The 24,397-nt window shown below is 35.1% G+C and overlaps 1 protein-coding gene across 2 annotated transcripts in view; it reads right to left on the bottom strand.

Moving 5' to 3' along the window:
- Positions 1-4,452: 4,452 nt before the first annotated feature.
- Positions 4,453-24,397, bottom strand: part of LOC144976686 (purine nucleoside phosphorylase-like) — a 20,186-nt gene continuing 241 nt past the window's right edge. Inside the window, exons 1-7 of one of the 2 annotated variants that reach the window (XR_013646141.1) lie at positions 24,317-24,397; positions 21,639-21,808; positions 20,474-20,577; positions 17,525-17,700; positions 15,805-15,995; positions 9,938-12,166; positions 8,595-9,386 (exon numbers count right to left, since the gene is read on the bottom strand). The exon at positions 24,317-24,397 is cut by the window's right edge and continues 241 nt beyond it. Coding sequence is in view for 1 of the 2 variants with exons in the window: in XM_078921023.1 (XP_078777149.1) it covers positions 11,961-12,166; positions 15,805-15,995; positions 17,525-17,700; positions 20,474-20,577; positions 21,639-21,808; positions 24,317-24,339 (870 nt within the window). In the remaining variant the exon portion in view is untranslated. Of the gene's footprint in view, positions 12,167-15,804; positions 15,996-17,524; positions 17,701-20,473; positions 20,578-21,638; positions 21,809-24,316 lie in introns of both variants that reach the window. The other variant, XM_078921023.1, reaches the window with a different exon arrangement.

Genomic DNA, 24,397 nt, shown 5'->3' with positions numbered 1-24,397 from the left:
GGGCAAGGCACTTCACGTATTAACTCTCACGACTCAAATGAGAATTATATACTCGATCGGACATTGCAAGAATAGTATAAATACCCCTTGGCTGCACTTAGGATTAAAAGATGTTTCTATACCAAAGTACTTTCAGCCAGTTTTAACTAGACTTAGCTACTGCCATGTGGTCAAAGGCACCGGGGGGGGGGGGGGGGGGCAACAACCCACTAAGAGCAGATTTGAACTTTGCCCGTGTACAAGAGTGATTTGAGGGTTAGTTTGCTAAAACTAAAACAGAGTAGCATAACCAATACTGAAGAAATATTTGAAGTACCAGGTCGTTCATGCCAGCCTCCTCCAAAAGCCAAGGACTCCAGTGAAGGCCAGACCGAAAAAAAAAAAAAGAAAGGAAAGACAAAACTAAGTTATAACATTCTAAAACAAACAGAAAGCTATGTGCGGCTATGTGGTCTAGTGGTATGACACTCGCTTTCGGATCGGAAGGTCCTGGGTTCGAGCCTCGCGCTCGGCGCATAGTTGAGTCCTTGGAAAATGCTCTTTACTCACATTCTCTCACCGTACTCAGGTGTAAAATGAGTACCTGACCGTTAACAGCGTTGTCTTTGTCCGAAAAATTGTAATATCGCCTAACAGGCGTCATGTCCCGTCCTACATGTTAAATGTTGCTGTTGACCAGGGACCCCTTGTAAAGCGCTTTGAGCACTTTTAGTGGATATTGCGATATATCCTTTCTTTAAAAAATATATAGCATTGTGGAGCACATTGTGCTTATTTGAGTCAATAAAAAAATTGATACGGCGCACAACTCTACTGAAAGATTTGAAAATTAGAAATGTATTTTTTACAGATAGATAAACAGATAACTTGATTAATTGATTTCCTTTTATAGTTTAAAGTCAGTTTGAAAGTTCGTTGAGTCAAACAGATATCATAAAATATGTACCAACGACGACACTTGACTCCCAAAATCAACTAATTTCGACACTGTAAAAAGTTGTCAATTTGCGTCATCTATTTATGATATCAAGTATTATTATTACTTCCGTTGTGTTGTTGATTTAGCCGTGATCAGTGTTGTTATGTATAATTGCGTGTATGTTTGTGTGTGTGTGTGCGTGTGTGTGTGTGTGTTTGTGTGTGTGTGTTGTGTGTGGTGTATACATGTGTGTGTGGGTGTTGGCATTTTTCAGCAAATCGTGGCATTCATAGTGGTATTATTCACTTGATCACATGAAGGTATTTCAGTCGCCATTTTGATTCTTTTTTTACTATTAGGGTTAGCTCGAGATCGGAGGATATTTCTTTTTCTATTAAGGTTTGTCATAAGTCTTAGTAAAGGTGCTAAGATGTTTGTTTTTCCATAAGTTAAGTAAAGGGGAGACATTCCGAAAGCTCCTACATCCCCAGTATTCTTTAAATTTGTATTTTCACCGTTGATATTTTGTCAGGCATTTATTTATTCAATTTGTCATTATATAGAAGTATTTTAAAAACTCGAGAATAAACCTTGATAGATTTGTGAAAGTTTAAAATGTCCTAATTTGACCATTGCTTTGATTTTCGGCCGCCATTTTGATTTGTTAAATATTGAAAGGTAGTGCAAAGCAGTCCGAGAGTTGTTTTTTTTTTCTTTTAGGGTTAGCTCGAGAGGTTTGTCATAAGTCTTATTAAAGGTGCTAGGATGTTTGTTTTTCCATAAGTTAAGTAAAGGGGAGACATTCCGAAAGCTCCTACATCCCCAGTATTCTTTAAATTTGTATTTTCACCTTTGAACTTTTGTTAGGCGTTTATTTATTCAATTTGTCATGATTTTTTTCTATTAGGGTTAGCTTGAGATCGGATGATTTTTTTTTCCTATTAGGGTTAGTCATAAGTCTTATTAAAGTGCTAGGGTGTTTGTTTTTCCTATTAGGGCTAATTAAAGGTACTATGTTTAATTTTTTCTTGGGGTTAGTTGAGGGAATATATTATTAAATATATTATTGGGCCACACAGAAAAATCAACCGAAGATATATCAAATTACACAGACAACGTTGTTTACCAATCTGCCCTCATTAAATGATAGTGAGTACAGTATCGGATGAAAATAGTTCTTTCCCCGCGAAATTGCGGGCTTTTTACTAGTATTTTAAAAAAAGCTCAAAGCTCAATTTGTAACCATGAACTGTTATAATCTGTTTAATACAGTTTAGTGAGAATTACTCATAAACGCGGATGATAAAAAAAGCAACAAAGACATGAGTGACGTCATCTTCATTCTATATATATGCTAAATATCTGACACATTTTGATTGATACGATTGGAGGAGGTAGAAGACAACAAGAGTGACTTTTCGGCCCACCATCGACGGCCAAAAGACCAGACTCCCCGAGTCGACATTGAGATATAGGGAATGAGATTAGCGGAAGAGTAGCGTCCCTTGATTGGACATCGCCCATAGTCTGTGACGTCACCGGCGGAAAAGTTATTAGAGAGAGAACGTCATGTTGGTTGTGCGCATGCGTCTCTCGTCATCGCTTCCGCGTACGGTAAAAGAATGTGAGTAAAGAGTCTTTTCCAAGGACTCAACTATGCGCCGAGCGAGGCTTAAACCCAGGACCTTCCGATCCGAAAGCGAGTTTCATACCACAAGACCACATAGCCGCACACCTCAAAATACTTTCCACCCGATTTAACAGAACTAGCGACCCATTGGGTGCGAAGTGGCCTAGTGGTTTAGGCACTGAGTACGATGACCCGGAAGATTCTGGGTCGAGTCCTACTTTAGGCACTTCCAATTTTTTCCTTAAGGAAGATTATTACCCCCCATTTGCTCACTTTGGATAACATGGGTGATTTCTATTGACATCACATGTTTGATGGAACACCCATAATTCCTTCATGAAATGCCAGACGACGATATCTAACGATGGTGTGTGGATGGGCGTAATCTTAATAAATTTTAAGCGAACAAAGGGTTTTACGGCGCTTGCAACACATTTAGGTTATAACAGCGCCAGTAAAAAGGAAGAAAATGGGAAAGTAAAAAGTTCTAGAATTACAATTAAAGCATCCAAGAATAAGGCAGACAAAAGGTAATTGGTTCAAATAGGGAACAGACGTAGATTCCAAGAGCTCACCAGACACAAGCACAGGTCCCCACGAAGAGGAATACACTCAAATGTTTACAAATCATATATAATACATAAACAAAACATAACACAGTGCATTACAGAGAGATGATTTACGAGAAAAAAAAATCATCTCCCAAAACTAACTAAACATAATTTGACTGTTTCCCTCCCAGCCAGGACCTGGACAAAACCAAGTAATCTCATTCCAAGAAAAAGACAGAAAGCAAGTTGGAAAAAAAGATATTTGAGGGATAAAAGACACAGTATGTACCTCCCTGCCCACTATGGGAGGTCAGGAACCCCACCCAGGTAGGCGAGATAGAAGACACGGCAAAAGCGACTTATCCGTCCACTGTGGGTAAGTCAGAAGTCCCTAAATAGTAAGACAAGAGGGGAATGGTTCAAATAGGGAATAAATGAAAATTGGGTAAGTCAGAAGTCCCTAAATAGTAAGACAGAGGGGAATGGTTCAAATAGGGAATAAATGAAAATTGGGTAAGTCAGAAGTCCCTAAATAGTAAGACAGAGGGGAATGGTTCAAATAGGGAATAAGTGAAAATTGGGTAAGTCAGAAGTCCCTAAATAGTAAGACAGAGGGGAATGGTTCAAATAGGGAATAAATGAAAATTGGGTAAGTCAGAAGTCCCTTAATAGTAAGACAGAGGGGAATGGTTCAAATAGGGAATAAATGAAAATTGGGTAAGTCAGAAGTCCCTAAATAGTAAGACAGAGGGGAATGGTTCAAATAGGGAATAAATGAAAATTGGGTAAGTCAGAAGTCCCTAAATAGTAAGACAGAGGGGAATGGTTCAAAAAGGGAATAAATGAAAATTAAAAAAAAACACGCTCACTCCAAGACGAAAACAGAAAACAAGTAGGAAAACACGTAGACGAGATAGAAGACACAGCAAAAGCGACTTATCCGCCCACCATGGGTAAGTCAAGAGTCCTCACCCAAGGAGAATAGAAAAAAATAGCACAGCTGTAGATCGGTGGACCCAGTGACCTACATTCCCCATCTAGCCCTATCTGATTCTATTGTCACTCAGTTGAATGGGGAAAAACAAAAACAAAACAAAACAAAACAAACAAAAAAAATAGCGACTTATTTGCCCGCCACGGGTAAGTCAAAAGTCCCCACCCAAGGATAATAGAAGAAATAGCACAGCTGTAGATCGGTGGACCCAGTGGTCTAGATTCCCCCAGGCCTTATTCGATTCTATTGTCACTCAGTGAATGGGGAAAAACAAAAACAAAACAAACCAAACGAAAAAAAAAAATAAATAAAAAAAACTTTAAAAAAAAGAAAGAAAAAAAAGAAACACAATATAAAGTTCGTCTGGGTTTGACTTTAATTGATATTTTATAAACGATACACACATTATGTTCAGTAGAGAGCGATGGAGGCTGTCTGAAGCATGGGATCGTGAAAATACACATGAAAGAGTGATGGAGAGGCTTCGGATGGGAACAACACAGACAATGAACGTTTCGGGTACCTGTCTGTATTGGTCCCATCCAAAGCCTCTCCATTTTCACACATTTTGTTCATGACATTGAAGCACCTCTGAGATAAAAACCATTAGCATAAAATGTTCTTCCTCACGTGACCATTAAATCACGTCATTCAATAAAAATAACATTCATTTTGTAAGAACAATAACTTTTACTTACTCTTACGTGTAAGTTTAGGGTAATTTCAGATTCAAATGTACGTCCTTAACGGTCGAGGAAAATAAAATAAATAAAGTCAGCAATCTCCAAACTGAATTTCCATTCCTGTTGAAATTCTTAAAGACGAGAGAAAAAAAAAAATGACAATAATACCTCACCCCCCCCCCCCCCCCCCCCCCAAAAAAAAAATAAAAACAAACAAAAGAACGCACATACAAACACACACAAAAACACTTCAATATTTCACATAATTTCTAACCCTCAAAGATAACCACCGGACAAGATTTCATTTCATATAAATTGCATATTTTTTTCTCCTTTTCTAACATCCATTTAATAAGTTGTGGAGAACAACGTCTTCAATGAAAACAATATACAATAAAAATCTAAATAAAACTATGGAGACAATGATAAAGTGAGCAAATGTGACTCATATATAAGGGAACAACACAAAACAACTGTTTTTTTGTTGTTTTTTTTGTGTCGTTCCCTTATATATGTGTCACATTTCCTCACTTTATCTTTCCATTTTACTGGCTCATTTTGGCACCTCTAGTTTTTGGCAAATAAAACTAACCCTTCCCCCCACAACCCAAAAAAAAAAAAAAAACTATAGCCAACGTCTCTGATTTGAATAAAGAATAACAGTTGTATGCTGAGGCAGAGCAGCTACAGGCAACGAAAGAAACAAACAAAAAAAAAACAACAAAAAATTTAAAAAAAAAAGCGAAAGAAAAAAAAACAAACAAAAACAACCCTAAACCATTAGACCAAACCACGCGATTGTTTAAAAAAAAAAAATCCAAATGTAAGGGAAAAAACAATCTGACTCCAAAATAGCACGATATTCATCATTGTTTATAATTAGTTATCGTCAGTTTAAAATGATTTGGAACAGACGACATAGCAGCGTAGCTTGGTGTTGCTTTGGATAGAAAAGTTTAGCAATACTTGAGCCATTTAAAAGTCAAATTCAGCGCCAATGAAGAAATAAAAGATGGTACACTCATCTACTTCCCTATACTTGAACCGTTTGATTTTCCTAAGTCGAATTTTTCACGACGTGCTGCGTGGAAAGCTCTTTCAGTTTCAGCAGACACCAGACACCGTAATTCTCTGTCCTCCTTTAAAGCCTCTTTGAAGATAGAGTATCTACTTCCTTTCAGTTTTCTGTGAGTGATTTTATTGACTGATATTTATGATCGCATGTGCATAATATATGTATAAAAGTGCTTCCGAGCACTTTTGGTGGAAAGGGGCGCTATAGAAATTACGCATTATCATTATTATTGCACAACTCAAAAGAATGATAAAATTAAAGGTAAGTGCTTGCATCAGAGCTGCCTGAAAAAAGAGGATACTGGGGAATAGTTAAGAGTAGATCCGATCCCAGCAGCCATCTATCTCTCTCTAAGCTCAAGGCCATCCGAAGACTCAAACAGATGATGGCAGGAGATCCTTGCCAAAGGGAAGGCACTCAGATGGTTCTTTGACTTACTGACTCACATTTGACGTGTACGTAGTGTAATGAAACTAAGCCTCAATCAGATGACGACAGGAGATCCTTGCCAAAGGGAAGGCACTCAGATGGTTCTTTGACTTACTGGCTCACATTTGACGTGTACGTAGTGTAATGAAACTAAGCCTCAATCAGATGACGACAGGAGGTCCTTGCCAAAGGGAAGGCACTCAGATGGTTCTTTATACTATCACGCGATCATCTCTCACAGGAGACAAGACTTACTGACTCACATTTGACGTGTACATAGTGTAATGAAACTAAGCCTCAAACAGATGATGGCAGGAGGTCCTTGCCAAAGGGAAGGCACTCAGATGGTTCTTTATACTAACAAGCGATCATTTAGAAATTATCTCTCACAGGAGACAAGACTTACTGACTCACATTTGATGAGTACGTAGTGTAATGAAACTAAGTGACATCAATAGCTGAATAAAATGATGGGTTCACCAAAAAATATACCCTGGAAGTTTTGGTTTAACTATTCAAATATGGAAGAAAAACATTAAAACAAAAAAATTGGCAAAAAATACCAATCATATCTGAATCCATATAAATGACGTATCTCCTGACAGTTATGACAAGGAAATAATAAGTTATTTTTGCTACTAATGCCCATTTGATAATAAATGCACGGAATACATTTTATTACTGAAAGAAGACTTAACATTAGACACAGATCACATGAACATTTCGATAACATGTTATTCAAATACACATTAATATGCATACATAAAATCATTTTTGGCTTAGTCATTGAATGATGTTAAAATTCAATCTTAACATGCAAAATTTTAAAAAAATTAAACAAACAATCCAATTATAAACAGTTTAAATATATTATCAAGCATTAAGTGTGATTATCTTTTCTGAATAAGTTGAGGAAACTTTCTTTCCTCTATAAATATATGTTCTTCATTATCAATGTCAAAATGTTCATAAAACAAACCATCACATTTCTACTATCAACTTTCAAAAATCGTTCTTATAACATATATAATTGTAAATTTCCATTTATGATGGGATTAGCATTGAGAAAACGAATGAAACAAACAAAAAAAAAAGAAAAAGAGTCAAAGCTTGTACATGACATCACTGCTGCACTTTGGAAAGTCAAGTATTTAAAATTTTGGTCAGAAAACTCCTCCTTCAAATATTGATCGACTAAAAATGATCATCTTTGCAAAACTCTCAAACTAAGGAATTTGTGAAGAAAAAAATAAAATCACTGATACGAATTTTTACTAGAAAATTGATGTTTGCTTGTTTTTAAGCGTTTTACGGCGCCTGCAACACATTTAGGTCATATCAGCACCTGTAAAAGAGTAAGAAAATGGTATAGTCAAAATATTCTAGAATTACAATTAAAGCACCCAAGATAGAGTAGGACAAAGGGAAATCAGTTCGAACAAGGAACAGATGAAAATTTCAAGAGCATACCATCATTGAGATCACCTAAAAGTCTCATCCCGACACCAGCACAGGCTCCCACTAAGAAGAATACACTCGATTATATACAAAACAGAAAACATAACTAACAAACCACAACAGAAAGATGATTAACAAGGAAAATAAATCATTTTCTAAAAATGATATGACACATTTGACTGTTTCCCCCTCAGCTAAGGACCCCAGCAAAGGCCAGGACAAAACCAAGCAATTCCATTCCAAGACAGAAAAAAGATATATTAGGTGATAGTTAGAAGACACACAGCAAAGGACCCCAATCCACTATAAAAAATGAAAAATAACCGGTACAAAATATACTTTATTAAAGACCCTTCCGCCTGATATCTTCCATAAGGTCATATTGATAAAAGTTTTGCATGGATCGGATTAATGAACAATTAAGAATTATAAATTTAATAGACACATAGTCACCATGATATATCCGCTTGTTCTACTAACTGCATTTTAAAGACTTTTAACATTCTTTGCCAATTTTTATTAAATTTATTTAAATTTGATATTTCTTTTATATATATATCACCGAATTGTGTTGCGAATTATAATTTCCATACAAGGATCAATAAAGTATAACTAATCTTATCTTCTCAAAAGACAATGATGATATGATCAAGTTGTCCAATAGAAAGCGTTCACCATGTAACTATTTTGAGTGTTTACACCTCATTTGATTGGAATGAATATGGCCACAGACAAAATGGTGTATCAAAATATACAAAATATATATATTCCCTCTTGTTCTTGATTAAGTGTGAAGATTACATGCCTCATCATTTTAAAAAAACAAACAAACAAACAACAACACACCATCACCCCCCCCCCCCCCCCCCCCCCACAGTCATCTCGCCCTAGTTCAATTTGCGGCGCTGCACTGCAGCTGATGTTTGGGTTATTCCGGTCTTCCCTTGAAATAGACCAGTAGAGACAAATTTCCCCTATGGGATGAATAAAGGTAATTTTACTTATTTTTAAAATTTATTTATCAGCAAAACTTAAAAAAAAAATCTTCAACATCAACTCTCTCAAGTTCAAGGCAGACAAAAACAGAAAAAAAATTGTTGATTGTCCCTCTGTGTAAACCTGAGAGTTAAACGATGCATTAACATTTTTTACTATTCAAAATCTGATACATTTCTATTCTGAGGGGTGGGGTAAGGCAGTATTTGGCTGTGTGGTTATAAAATAAGCTGGAAACCAAAATTGTTAGATATCAAATTTAAAAGTAGAATCCAACCACTCACTCGGGATCCTGTTTCCAAGCAAAATAATTCTCTTACTGGTAATTATGAGAATAATAAAAACAATCAAAATTGTGGAAAACAAATGATAAAATGCTTCACTCACTCACGAGAGAGAGGGAGAGAGAGAGAGAGAGAGGGAGAGAGAGAGAGAGAGAGATGTTTTGTTTGTTTTTAAGGGTTTAACGGCGCTTGCAACACATTTAGGTTATATCAGCGCCAGTAAAAAGGAAGAAAATGGGATAGTAAAAAGTTCTAGAATTACAATTAAAGCACCCAAGAAAAAGTAAGACAAAGGGGAATTGAGAACAAATAGGGATCAGATGTAGATTCCAAGAGCATACCACCAATGTACTTAGTTTGAAATCACCTACAAGTCTGTTTGTTTGTTTTTAAGGGTTTTACGGCGCTTGCAACACATTTAGGTCATATAAGCGCCAGTAAAAAGGAAGAAAATGGGATAGTAAAAAGTTCTGGAATTACAATTAAAGCACAAAAGAAAAGGTGAGACAAAGGGGAATTGGTTCATATAGGAAACAGATGAAGATTCCAAGAGCACATTATCAAAGTGCTTAGTTTGAGATCACCTAAAAGTCTCATCCAGACACGAGCACAGGCCCGAACTAAGAGGAACACACTCAAATGCTTACAAATTAAATAGTATAATATGTAAACTAAACATAATACAATGCATAACAGAGAGATGATTTACAAGGAAAAAAATATCACCTCTCAAAACAATAACTATGCATTTGACTGTTTCCCTCCCAGCCAGGACTCCGACCAGGGCCAGGAAAAAAAACCAAGTAATCTCATTCCAAGACAAAGACAGAAAGCATGTTGGAAAATAGATATATGGGGATAGAAGACACAGTATGTACCTCCCTGCCCACTATGGGAGGTCAGGAACCCCACCCAGACCTACAAGTCTCATCCAGACACAAGCACAAAATCCAACAAAGAGGAACACACTCAAATGCTTACATTATACATTCAAAATAAAAATAATAATACATAACAGAGAGATAATTTACAAGGAAAAAAATATCATCTCCCAAAACAATAACTGCATTTGACTGTTTCCCTCCCAGCTAGGATTCCGGCCAGTGCCAGGACAAAACCAAGTAATCTCATTCCGAGACAAAGACAGAAAGCATGTTGGATAACAGATATAAGGGGATAGAAGACACAGTATGTACCTCCCTGCCCGCTATGGGAGGTCAGGATTCCCACCCAGGAGGAACACACTCAAATGCTTACATTATACATTAATAAATAACAAATATACTAATACATAACAGAGAGATGATTTACAAGGAAAAAGATATCATCTCCCAAAACAATAACTATGCATTTGACTGTTTCCCTCCCAGCCAGGACTCCGACCAGGGCCAGGAAAAAAACCAAGTAATCTCATTCCAAGACAAAGACAGAAAGCATGTTGGAAAACAGATATAAGGAGATAGAAGACACAGTATGTACCTCCCTGCCCACTATGGGAGAGAGAGAGAGAGAGAGAGAGAGAGAGAGAGAGAGAGAGAGAGAGAGAGAGAGAGAGAGAGAGAGAGAGAGAAGAGAGAGAGAGAATTTACAAACTTATTTTCCTTTTGAATGCAATCAATACGAGTATCCTGATGGTAAAATGCACAATTCCAAATACATAGTGATAAAATAAAACAAAAAATACACAAAAAGGAAAGAAAACCACATTTTAAAAAAAAATGATTATCAGAGTACCAATATAAATTAGAAGATTATTTAAATAAGCTTGAATAATAATTGAAACAAAATCATATTCACCAATACGTCAGGTAAAAATAAAAGAAAAAAAAGAAGATTATCGATATCACGACAGAGATTATTTAAAACAAATACCACATTCAGAAAACCGAAGATTATAGGTTATCTTCACAAAAAAACAAAAAAAAAAAGAAGTATTAATACTATCTAATATATGAGTTACAAAATAAATAGCAAATAAATATAAATCAAAGTAAATAAATACTGGATTAAAAAAATAAAAAGAGTACAAACTATTAAAAACCGTAAAATAATATCACATAAAGTTAACGAGTTGACTGAGATAAATATTGTTATAATGGAATACACAGAACAGCCTCTGCATAGTAATTAAGTATGCATATCAAAAACAGAGATTATTATAATGTAATACATTGAACTGCCTCTGCATATGAATTTATTATGCATATCAAAAACAGAGATTATTATATTGTAATACATTGAACTGCCTCAGCACAGTCATTTATTATGCATATCAAAAACAGAGATTGATATATGTAATACATTGAACTGCCTCTCCATATTAATAAATTATGCATATCAAAAACAGAGATTATTATATGTAATACATTGAACTGCCTCTGCATAGTCATTTATTAAGCAAATTAAAAACTGAGATTATTTTAATGCAATACATTGATCTGCCTTAATCTCTTTTTTTTTGTTTGTTTGTTGCTTTAGGTCTCTTCCAACACAATTGAGGTTATATGAGAGACCGCTGAAACAAAAAACAAGCAATCTAACAAAAATAGTACAAATGTAAATCAAAATCATAACCTAAAGATATCATAAGCTAAATTATAAATAACCAAGAACAAACAGGCAGAAGATTTACAGAAAAAAAAAATATCCCCTGTCAAAAATACAATCACAAACCAAAGAAGCAGGATAGGCTAGTAAAGAGAAGAAGAAACGACATCACTATCAGATCGTACACCCATGTGAACATCACAGGTATATGATTCAAGGGTGATGCTCCCATCCAACGACATCACTATCGGATCGTACACCCATGCGAACATCACAGGGATACGATTCAAGGGTGATGCTCCCATCCAACCACCCGCGCGTAGCAATATAATACACAAATTAAAAACAGAGATTAATACTCCTCTTTCGACAATTTACCCTTCATGCACGAAGTTCAAAGGTCGTCCATTTTACCAACAAGAGCTGCCACTAATTGCTGGACGTCTTTGCTTCTCAGTTTTCCGGTCTCAAGAACTTCCTCGTGATTGGCTATGTCCTCGGCATCAAATTCCAAAATACACATGTTGGTGATGAGGGACATTCCAAACACACGCAGGCCACAGTGCTTGGCTGCTATGACCTCGGGAATTGTACTCATTCCTGTTGGAAGAAGAAAAAGGCATGATATAATAATAATAATAATAATAATAATAATAATAATAATAATAATAATAATAATAATAATAATAATAATATAATACCTTATTCCATCACTAAAAAGGAATTTTTTTTTTTGGTAGAGACAGGTTATAATTTACATAGCACCATAAATAGATAATGGAAATATGTCATCACATATATATATAAATAAAAAAAGGAGCGGTTTCTCAGCCACAGTTGTGCTTGATATATAAATAGTTTCAGCACTGTAAAATAGTTAAAATTGCAGTTGTAAAGATTGCAAAAATAATATGTTAATATTTACATTATTAGGTAGTAAAAAATGAAAATAATCATATAAAATTATTATGGCTTGGTATTAAAAAGTCTAATACTAGACGGCAGAAAAGATTTTCGGTGTCTCTCTGTTTTAGATGAGAAAAGGCGACCACTCCTTCCTGACATAATAACTGATGGTCTTAAGTATGCATTACTTTCAAAAATATTTTTCATGTTTGATACATATAAAACATTGGTGTGAAAAAGCATTATGTGAGCAGTACCTTTCTAAATTCTTTGCAATTGATGCAGAATAATTTAAAATAAATAATGCAGGAAGAAAAAGGAAAAAAAAAAAATTAAAATCAACCAACGTTCACAATATTTTTTATTCTATATCACTGCCTGATCCCAGCTAGTTACTCACCCCAACTTCAGAGAAAAAAAAACCCTAATGACATTCGTGATTTAAAAAAAACAAACTTAACAATTAACTAAAAAAAACAAAAACAAAAACAAAACAAACAAACAAAAAAAAAAAAAACAGAAAAAAACCCCCCCAGAACATTGTCAATAATTAATAAATAAACAAAATCTCATAACTAGAAATATTCTTCTTATACGGATTCATCACTTATGAGATTAATAGGTTAAGTTAATCACATATATCATTCACAATCTTCAGTCTTTCCTACCACCCCATTCTCTATATCACTTCCTGTAAATTATCTTATCAAAGCTTTTGTATTGAATTGCTAGTCTTGCATTGTAGTAAGCTTCGCAGTTCGAATGACGCTTGCAGAGAATTGTGTGATTCAGTCATGGTCGATAGGTATAGCTGCTCTATCCATCCATGTTGTTAATTGTTTCCATTGGTCACGGTCCTGGGTCAGAGTTTTGAGGCTGTCAAGATCTTGTGACTTTAGTATGGAGGGCACTGCAGTATTTCTTAGTTCTTCAGGGATTAATTCAGCCTCATATGAATCCAGAAATTTCTGATATGTAGAGAGGTCCTGGTTCAGGGTGGTTACTATTGATGTTGGTGGTCTCCCTACATATTTGTTGTTGCCATGAAGGAAATATTCTGTCATTGCAGTTTGGGCTAAGATGTATCTTCTCGACGTAAGATGTGACCAAATAGCCTCCATCGCTGTTCTTTTATTATTGTACTCAGGCGTTGGACCCTGTTTCTTTCATAGAGATCAGTATTTGTAATTGTCTCTAGCCAATAGGGTTCAATTACGCGGAATTGCATTGGATGTTAGTTATGTCTTAACTCACTTGTTTTATTATTACAATTATTTTATAAAGGACCCGAAGATTATTTTTAATCACCCCAACATTAAACCGGAGTAATTTGTGGTGTAGGTTGTGCTTCATGCTTTGTAACAGCAGCCTATAGTGCACAGATTAGATTCAAACCCAGACTATTGCATAAATTTGGATTACCAACCAACTTTAATCACAATAAACCTGCCACAAATACAACTATTTCAGAATTGAATTCCATAACACATTGAATTAGTACATTTTTCATTCTGATACGCAACATTAAAATTTAGTACATTGTATCTATGTCGATACAGTCAACATTGAAATTTAGTACATTGTATCTATGTCTAATACAGTCAACATTAAAATTTAGTACATTGTATCTATGTCTGATACAGTCAACATTAAAATTTAGTACATTGTATCTATGTCTGATACAGTCAACATTAAAATTTAGTACATTGTATCTTTGTCTGATACAGTCAACATTAAAATTTAGTACATTGTATCCATGTCTGATACAGTCAACATTAAAATTTAGTACATTGTATCTATGTCTGATACAGTCAACATTGAAATTTAGACATTGTACTATGTCTGATACAGTCAACATTAAATTTAGGACATTGTATCTATGTCTGATACAGTACAACATTTTTAAAAATTTAAAAGTAACATTGTATCTATGTCTGATACAGTCAACATTAAATTTAGTACATTGTATCTATGTCTGATACAGTCAACATTGAAATTTAGACATTGTATCTATGTCTGATACAGTCACATTGAATTTAACATTGTACTATGTCTGATACAGTCAACATTAAAATTAGTACATTGTATCTATGTCTGATACAGTCAACATTAAAATTTAGTACATTGTATCTTTTGTCTGATACAGTCAACATTAAAATTTAGTACATTGTATCTATGTCTGATACAGTCAACATTGAAATTTAGTACATTTGTAGAATCTATTGTCTGATACAGTCAACATTAAAATTTAGGACATTGTATCTATGTCTGATACAGTCAACATTGAAATTTAGTACTAATTGATATCATAAATTAGTTCTAGATACAGTCAACATTAAAATTTAGTACATTGTATCTATTGTCCTGATTACAGTCAATCATTAAATAAATTTAGTACATTGTATCTATGTCTGATACAGCCAACATTAAAATTTAGTACATTGTATCTATGTTTGATACAGTCAACATTAAAATTTAGTACATTGTATCTATGTCTGATACAGTCAACATTAAAATTTAGTACATTGTATCTATGTTTGATACAGTCAACATTAAAATTTAGTACATTGTATCTATGTCTGATACAGTCAACATTGAAATTTAGGACATTGTATCTATGTCTGATACAGTCAACATTGAAATTTAGGACATTGTATCTATGTCTGATACAGTCAACATTGAAATTTAGGACATTGTATCTATGTCTGATACAGTCTACTTCAAATTGAAATATCTATAGACATACCCGAGGTTAAAATAAATTACACAGAGGCAACTTTGAATTTCCTTTTTTTTTAAAGTAGTTCATTGGACCAATGGAACTGAAGTTTATCACTAAAACAATTTAAGAATAGGCTTGTTCTAGTTATCTCTCTAAACTGATCCATCGGTGAGTTATAAAAATCCATTCCATCCAAAATTTTGGTAAAAATTAAATAAAAAGATAATGAATAAAATTCTCTCTATTCTTTCCCATGATAATGTTTTTTTTGAGTCTATTTTGAAAATGTAAGCACAATAAGAATGCCTCACATGCAATCTGTACAATATGCAATAGGAATTTGATTCAATATGGACCAATATGAATCATTGTGAGCAGCTTTGAACAAGGTGAAACTATTGAAAAGCTCTACATAAAAGTTTTTATTAACTTGATATAAAATGAGCCCAAGTGAGGTAACTTCCTAAAGGGTGCACAGCATGGCAGGAGTGAATATAACAAAGTAGGTACCTCCTCTGAATCTGGAGAAATAATTTCAAATGGCTGAGAAAATCTCTGTAAAAGTGAAGTTTATCAGGACAACCGCAAATCTGTTCCTGCCTGAACTAACCTGTAGCATCAACACCCATAGAATTGAGGAATCGGAGTTCTGTCACTGATTCAAAGCTTGGTCCCACCATCATGCTGTACACCCCCTCTCGTATAAAGTCTTTAAATCCCATCTCTTCTCCCAGTTTCTTGGCAAGCTTGCGTAGTTCTAAGTCATAAGCCCGTGAGATGGCAGGGAATCTTGGACCAAATCTGTATATGAAATAAACAAAAAAAGTAATCGTGTTAGAGACATTGGGTAAGTGATTTTCTCCATGTGCAGATTCTGGTGTTTATCATCAGTAAAACAATTTATTTATCTCAGACTCAAAATTATCATAAAAACCTTGTATAGTTGTTACCTTTAAAAAAGCAGGACTTTGATTCCTAAGACAAAACAAAAAAGAAAGAAAGAAAAAAAAAGGAAAAACAACAACGAAAAAATATAATAAAACACACACAGAGAAATAAAAAGAAAAGAGCTGAAATTACACAGACTTGAAAGAGCTAAAACCAGATGAGGTTAAATCTAAAGATAATTCTGAGATCCTAAAGGGAAACAACAAAACAAGAGCATAATAAAAAACAAAAAAAAAAAAACAACAAAAAAACACCTAACAAATCCAATCCAAAACGGAAAATTGGAACTTGTTATTGATAAAAAAAAAAGTAGGTGTAAAACAGGATTAGTGCCAATATCATGGAAAGTAAATCAACGACACGTTTTAAATTCAAAGCATTTTTTCACTAAGACTTTCATGAATTTGAAAAAAATAAACTTATTAACTCCCTTTCTTCAACAATAGTAAAAATATTGATGTTGTTAATGCTAATTCAGAGGATAGAGTTGTGCTCTTCAGTCCAATGCAATTTAAAAACAAATAAAAAAATTAAAGAAAATAACTCAAAGCTTTTATATAATGAAATATCCACCAAACATGCTCAAAGTGCTTTACAAAGGGTCCCTGACCAACAGCAACATATACGTGTCGAAGAAGACATGATGCCTGTTAGGCGATATTTAATTTTATTTTTACGACAGAAAATGCTCGGTGCATAGTTGAATCCTTGGAGAAGGCTCTTTATTCACATTCTCTCACCATACTCAGGTGTAAAATGTGTACCTGGCTGGTAACAACGATGTCTCTGTCGGAAAAAAAAATGTATTATCGTCTAACAGGCGTCATGTCTCATTCTATGTCACATGTTGCTGTTGATCAGGGACCATTTGTAAAGCGCTTTGAGCACATTTAGTGGATATTGTGCTATATAAAAGTTCATGTAAGTAATGGCAATTTAGAGGCTGTGGAGGGTTGAACATAAGGAGATGTTGGCTAAGTGGAGGAATTTTGGTTTTGAGCCAGAATAAATGTCTTTCACTCTTTCAGCACCATTGGCCGCATTGTGCAGCCAGAGCTGAATCTGTTCTATTGGCCAATGGCCGCATAGTGCAGCCGGTCTTGAAAGGTAAAAACAATGATGTAATCCAATCCTACTTTCTACAAAAGTACTATAAATTGAACCAATGCTATCATTTCTTTCATCAGATCATTCAATTGGCCCCAGGGTGGTATTTTCATTTAGATTTTGCGCCGAATTAGAATGTTGCTTTGTCTTAGCTTGTCATTCTCATGCTGCTACATTCAGATGTCAGCCATTTTGTGATGGAAATGTTAAATATAGCCTCAGCACTGAAAGAGTTAATATTCGAAATAAAAAAACAAGACCATTTCAAGCCACACCTTTCATCATTGGGTCCGATAAGAGGGTTGACGCCTGCAAATCCAGCAAGATTCATGTGGTCTTTGATAAGCATGATGTCCCCCACTTTATAACTCCTGTTGATTCCCCCAGCTGCGTTTGTCACAAACAGGGTTGTCACTCCCATCAGTTTCATGGTTCGGATTGGAACTGTTGTCTGGACAAAAAAAAAAATTCAAATTAGACTTTCAATATGGTTCAAAGTTAATTACAATTATCAGAATCATAATATTTTACATTAATATTTATTACGAGGGTGATAGATAGTAATCGGACAAATTTCCTACTGAGTTCATTTCACTTTGATGTGACGTCATATTTGGCTCAATTGAACTAACATGTGTACTCTTTAAAACAAAAGTTAAACGTTTTAATTCTGTCAAATTTTGACAAAGTCAAACATGGGTGCCCCAATGGATGTCCGTCAGTGACAGAAAGCTGCCATTTAATTTCTTGTTTTCGAAGAAGAAACCCTGAGTAACATTTTAAAACGCACTGGTAAAGTCTATAAAATTCAGGCATTTTGTAGAGGTAGTGTTTTAGGTGAGTTGAACCTGAGTCGAAGAGACAATCATTGGAATGGCGACACCCCTCTTCTCCAAAGACCAAAAACTTCAAAGTTGAGGAATCAGCTGGGAAAATTATGGCAACAGTATTTTGGGACATTAGAGGTGTAATCCTCGTTGATTACCTACCACAAGGAGTCACTGTCAACTCTGAACGGTACAAATAGACCTTGAAGCAAGAATTTGTCGAGTTAGACTGGATTTGGAGATGGGACGGGTATTATTTTCTTCACAAAATTGCCCTTCCACACTCAAGTGCCAGGAAAAGGGAGGTAATCACTTCATTTTGATGGACAACGCTGTCTCACCCTAATTAATTCACCAGGCTTGACACTTTCGGACTTTCATCTTTTTGGTCCATTGAAAGGGGCAATGAGGAAACATCGCTTTGAAGATGATGAAGTCAAAGCAGTAGCAGTTCAATCAAATCAGTTTTATGAGTACAGGATACATGACCTTACAAAAAGGTGGACTGTGGTTATTGAAAGTGACACAGACTATGTTGAGAGGTAGCATTCTTTTCGGCCAATGCCAAGCTTCAACTTGAGGTATAATAAATGATACTGATTCAATTTGTTTTAAAGTAATAAACAGAGTCCCAATACTTTTGGACTCACCCTTGTAGATTCAATTAACAAACACGCTGTACAGTTTAAGTAAATGATTTGGGACCAAGATTATAGAGCATTTATATAGCACAATATCCACTAAACATGCTCAAAGCACTTTACAAAGGGTCCCTGCCAACAGCAACACGTAACATGTAGAATGAGACATGACGCTGTTATTATTACAATTTTTTCCGACAAAGACAACATTGTTAACAGCCAGGTACTCATTTTACACCCGAGTATGGTGAGAGAATATGAGTAAAGAGCCTTTTCCAAGGACTCAACTATGCGCTGAGTGAGGCTCAAACCCAGGACCTTCCAATCCGAAAGTGAGTGTCATACCACAAGATCACATAGCCGCACTAAATAATCTTGTTTTTAATATCAGCCTAAAAAAGGGGACAAAACTAGATAAAGCATCAACAAAGATCCTCCTAGTAACCCCCCCCCCCTACCCCGCATCTTGGCCGAAGCCATTGGTGATCTTAACAATCAATTCTAAAAAGCTGTCCAACCCTCTCTCTCCTTGGATTAATAACATAGAACAAAAAAATACAAATCTTCTAATTTCTATTAATATAACTGAATCCTACCAATAACCTTCCTTTCACATTTATTATAAATCACAATCATGTCATCTTTATTTCGATAAACAACCCTTATCACAGAGATGTTTTCATTACTGATCCACAGGAAAACCTATCTTATTCTTATCATGATTATTTTGGATAAGATTCTTATCTACTTTAAAGTGACCCTATTATCTTTTGTTTATGTTTTGCTTTCAACATGTGGATTTTCCCATCAACTTATGACCTAAATGACAGAACGACGACAAATCAGAATTTCAACAATTTTCCTGTACTATCTGCTGTTCAGCCTCAATAAATGTTGAAAATTTGTTGATTTATTTCTTTAAATCATGCTTGTTGGCAAAAAGTTGTGCTTCAGAACCATAAATCCCATAGACCCCTAGTTTATCCCATCTTATTTAGTATGAAACCATGTCAGTAACAAGTGCTTGCCCCCTTTAAATAGGACAAATTACTTCCCACCAGATCTAACATATCCAGTCTGACCTATCTTAGACTCAAATTCTAACTTATTCATTGCAGCAATGTAACATTCGAGAGCTTAAGCCTATTTGAAAATCATTATATTTTTTTATCAGCTTTAGTTACGAGGACATAGAGAAGATTGCAAGTGACATTCTTGGGCAAGTGAAATGTCGTCCCAAACTGGGCATCACTGCTGGGTGGATAGAGGGGTCAGAGAAAAAGTTCATCTCAAACAATCCCTTTGCCAGTGAATCAAGTCCACTATCGATTGAGCTATTAGAGGTAACAAATCGAACCACACCAGTGCTTACAGTAAACACCTTCTAATCTTTAATTTCTATATATACAAATCATGTAAATTTAGCTTAAATTGAGCTTTTATATAGTGCAATATCCACTAAACGTGCTCAAAGCGCTTTACAAGGGATCCCTGGTCAACAGCAACATTTAACATGTAGGACGGGAAATAACGCCTGTTAGGCGATATTACAATTTTTCGGACAAAGACAACGCTGTTACTGGCCAGGTACTCATTTTACATCTGAGTACGGTGAGAGAATGTGAATAAAGAGCCTTTTCCAAGGACTCAACTATGCGCCGAGCGCGAGGCTTGAACCCAGGACCTTTCGATCCAAAAGCGAGTATCATACCACTAGACCACATAGCCGCACATGTACTCCAAGAGTAAAACAAACCTTTTGTGCTGAGTATCCCTCATAACAGTGAACTCTTCCTTTCATCAGCACCACTGGCTTCCCACTCAAATTGCCAAATATCAATTTTCCTGCATGGCCAGGAACTGAAAAAAAAACAACACAGAGATTTCCATAACGAAAGAGTGAAAATGGAAAGGCTTCGTATGGGAACAAAACAGACAATGGACGTTTCGGGTACAAACCCTTCGTCAGCACAACAATACACAAATAAACGTGGAAAAAAAAAAAAAAGTTAAATTTTTTCTCCTCATTTATTTGTGTATTGTTGTGCTGACGAAGGGTTTGTACCCAAAACGTCCATTGTTTTGTTCCCATACGAAGCCTTTCCATTTTCACTCTTTCGTTAGTATTTTACGATCATCGGCTTCAGGCAGCCCTTACCGTTTTCTACTTTTCCGTGGAGATATCCATAATTACTTACAGTTGGCACAGTTTACAAAGTTTACCTGCACTCTGTCGCCTGAAATTTTTAAATAACCTGTGATGGAATATTAAAATAAAAGTACACACACGCATACTTAAAACTCAACACGAAGAAAACAAACATTTCTTCGCTTCATTAATGCTATGTATTTAGGTAAAATACTCACATCTACCAGCCGGATAAAGCGTCCCAACACACAAAACTATGTGTACCCTTGAACGTTTAAAGTCTGATTGATATATATTTAGTGAGAACTTTCACCAAAATGGCTGTCTAAAAACAATAATAAATAGCTAAATGACGTCAATTTTGTTCCTTCTATTAGACTTAGTGTAGTTAAAACAAATCCAAATACTTAGAAAAGATATAAAAGATCAAAGCTGGCAATAAATGGAACACAAAGATTATGATCAGTTACCACTGACAAGTTCGTAAAAGTGACACTGGTGAAGTTTTTACAATCAGCAACCAATCAGGATCTGGTACACCTATATATCGATCAAAGGTAATTTTTGGGGGAAAGTGCCGGTATAATTTAAATTGCAGGAAGTTTCTCTCCTTTCCAGGCCAGGAAATGAGTGCTGATCCAAGCTTCAATACGAGTAGCCTAATCAAATTTCTAAATAGAAAGGACCAAGTCACAATTTTCAGACAACAACCATGTCACAATCGCCTGAAGCATCAAATGAACAAGATCTGACACCAAGGGGAATACTATACCTGTACTGACAGGGAAGCCTGGAATATCGCTGTAAGATATCTCCTCCTTGTCGGTCACCAAATCTCCTAGTGTTCCCAGGCCAGATCCACAGACAATGCCCAGTTTGGGACGACATTTCACTTGCCCAAGAAGGTCACTTGCAATCTTCTCTATGTCCTCGTAACTAAAGCTGATAAAAAATATTATGATTTTCAAATAGGCTTAAGGGGAGGTTTGGGTCTAATTATTAGGAAAATCCTTCAAAAATTTGATTTTGAGATTTTGGTGGAAAATGATATTTTATTATCTTAGAAATAATATAATTGAAGTCCAAATTCTTAAAGTAGACTATAAAGGCACGAAAAACACAGTCGAAAATGGTACAGGTAGTAAGAAATGTGTGAAAAATGGGAAGCCATTTTGCTATTTTCTCAATGTGTCAGTTTTCTAAGGGTATGGGAAACTGTGTCAAACGTTTCTCAGAATCTATTCAATGAAATTGTCTGAAAAGTTCCACATTTATCACAGAGATAATGTATTATGTCACCATAGAGAGATTTTTTTGATAAGATTTGTGAATTTTAAATTATAATCCTAAATCTGATTTTTTAACATCAATTTTGTCATAACATTTTGATTCTCAACTTTGTAATGATCTAATAAAAATTCCATAAACTAAAGCCGTAAAATCTCTCTATGGTGACACACTATGGTACAATGTTGACAAGAGGGAAGAATATGGAGGTCATTCCTTCATTAGTTTTTGTGGAACGTTTGCCACAAGATTGTTATATTTTTTTTATGTCAGACCCCCAAATTAGATCGCAAAATGGGTATCAACACAGATAATTAAAAATTTTCACCATAAATGTTGTTTTTTAACGTATATTGACGATACAGAATGATTAAAACGGCCCAATATAGGTAATTAAAATTTTTTTTGAAAAGACCCAAACCGCCCCTTAAAGCTCTCGAATGTTACATTGCTGCAATGAATAAGTTAGAATTTGAGTCTAAGATAGGTCAAAATTCTTATCACCATCTGTTCCCTTTCACCAAAGACTGGGTAGCTGGGTATAATTTAGACATGATAGAAAGTATCCCACTATAAGGAATACACTCAAATGTTTACAAATCATATGTCTAAAATAAAAAAATAAAAAACAGTACATAAGAGAGAGAGAGATGATTTACAAGGGAAAGAAAATAATTTCCTCCCAAAACTATAATTATACATTTGACTGTTTCAATCCCAGCCAGGACTACGGCCAGGATCAGGACAAAACTTAATAATCTCATTCCAAGACAAAGACAGAAATCAATTGGAAAACAGATACAGGGGGAGAGAAGACATAGCAAGTACCCCCCTGCCCACTATCGGAGATCAGGAACTGTGAATAAGAGAAGGCCAGATTTTTTAAATACAGATACATGGCCGATAAATTTTTATGTGATTCCATATTGGCCAAACCAGTCATGAAATAAGCCAAATAATCAAATGCCAAACCCAGCTTTTTCTTTTTTGTTGGTTTAAGAAAAAAAAATGAGAATGAGTATGAATTCATTGTTGAGGGCCGGTGGCCCATTGATGGTCTTTGGATTGGTCTCCACCAACTTGTGGAGGTCGAAAGGCTGGCTTCAATGGGAAATCGGTGCTGTATTTTAGATCCTGCAGGAAACTGTCAATTTGGCTTTTAAAGCTGTTTATGCTTGGTGCTGTAACTATTTTTTCAGGCAGGCTATTCCATGTCTCAACAATTTGCTGACTAAAGAAATTTTTTCGGATTTTTAAATGGCAATTTTGTTTGGCAAGTTTATAACAGTGGCCTCTTGTTCTTTTGTCCTTGTTAAATGTGAGGTAATCTTCTACGTTTACTTTATAGAGACTGTTGGTCAATTTATAAGTTTCAATTAGATATCCTCTACTCTGAGTCTTCTGTACTTGAGGCTAGGGAGGTCTAATGCTCTGAGTCTATCTTCGTAGCTGATGAAATATTTTTTTCTCTGCATTTCAGCGTTTCTGATCGCAATTATTTATTTATTTATCTATTTATGTCACATAATATTTGTTGTTTCTTAACGGTTTTTGATTTTGTATTTTTTTTTTTCTCTCCTCTTTTGCCTTGATTATTTTGTTTCTGAGCAAGATATTTTTTTTCATATATTACTTTTTTTTTCATTTCTTTCTAATTGAGACTTATTTGTTTATCTTATTATTTTTTGTTTGTTTGTTTATTCATTTATTTATTATGCACTTTTTTGTTGCCTCTGATTGTTTAAGTGAAACATTAATGTCCTTACCCCCCACCCCCCACCCCCCTCCTCTTCTAAATGAGAATTTAAAAATTCATTTCAAACATTTTTAACAATAGAAAAATGTCAGAGTGGGGACGAATATTACAATTTGCAACATGTTATAGCAACTAAAAAAGAGAGAAAAAAGATTTAAAAGAAAAAAAAATGGGGTAGATAGGACATTTATTTTTATTACCTATCACTATCATGCGACACTATAAAGATGAAAGAATGCAACGAAAAAAATAAAGTGGAGAGCCAAGATTCGAACCCACAGCGTTGATTTCGACTACCCTTCTGAGATAGGCGGCTTACCCATTTGGCCACGGCAGGAATTATGTCGGAAGCAAAAGTCTGAAATGAAAGAAATAAATGATGGCAATATTGTGATGATGCAACTTACCTCTTCTCAGACTTATCTGCCATTGTTCCACAAGTTGGAAAAAAACGTCTACAACAAAAATAACGCACTTATACTCCCGCC

Source organism: Berghia stephanieae, chromosome 7 (genome assembly GCF_034508935.2).
Source record: "Berghia stephanieae isolate SIO BIC M18660-M18661 chromosome 7, UCSD_Bste_1.3, whole genome shotgun sequence".
NCBI lineage: Eukaryota > Metazoa > Mollusca > Gastropoda > Nudibranchia > Aeolidiidae > Berghia > Berghia stephanieae.
The sequence above is the reverse complement of the archived record's forward strand: the minus strand, read 5'-3'. Positions and strand labels throughout refer to the sequence as shown.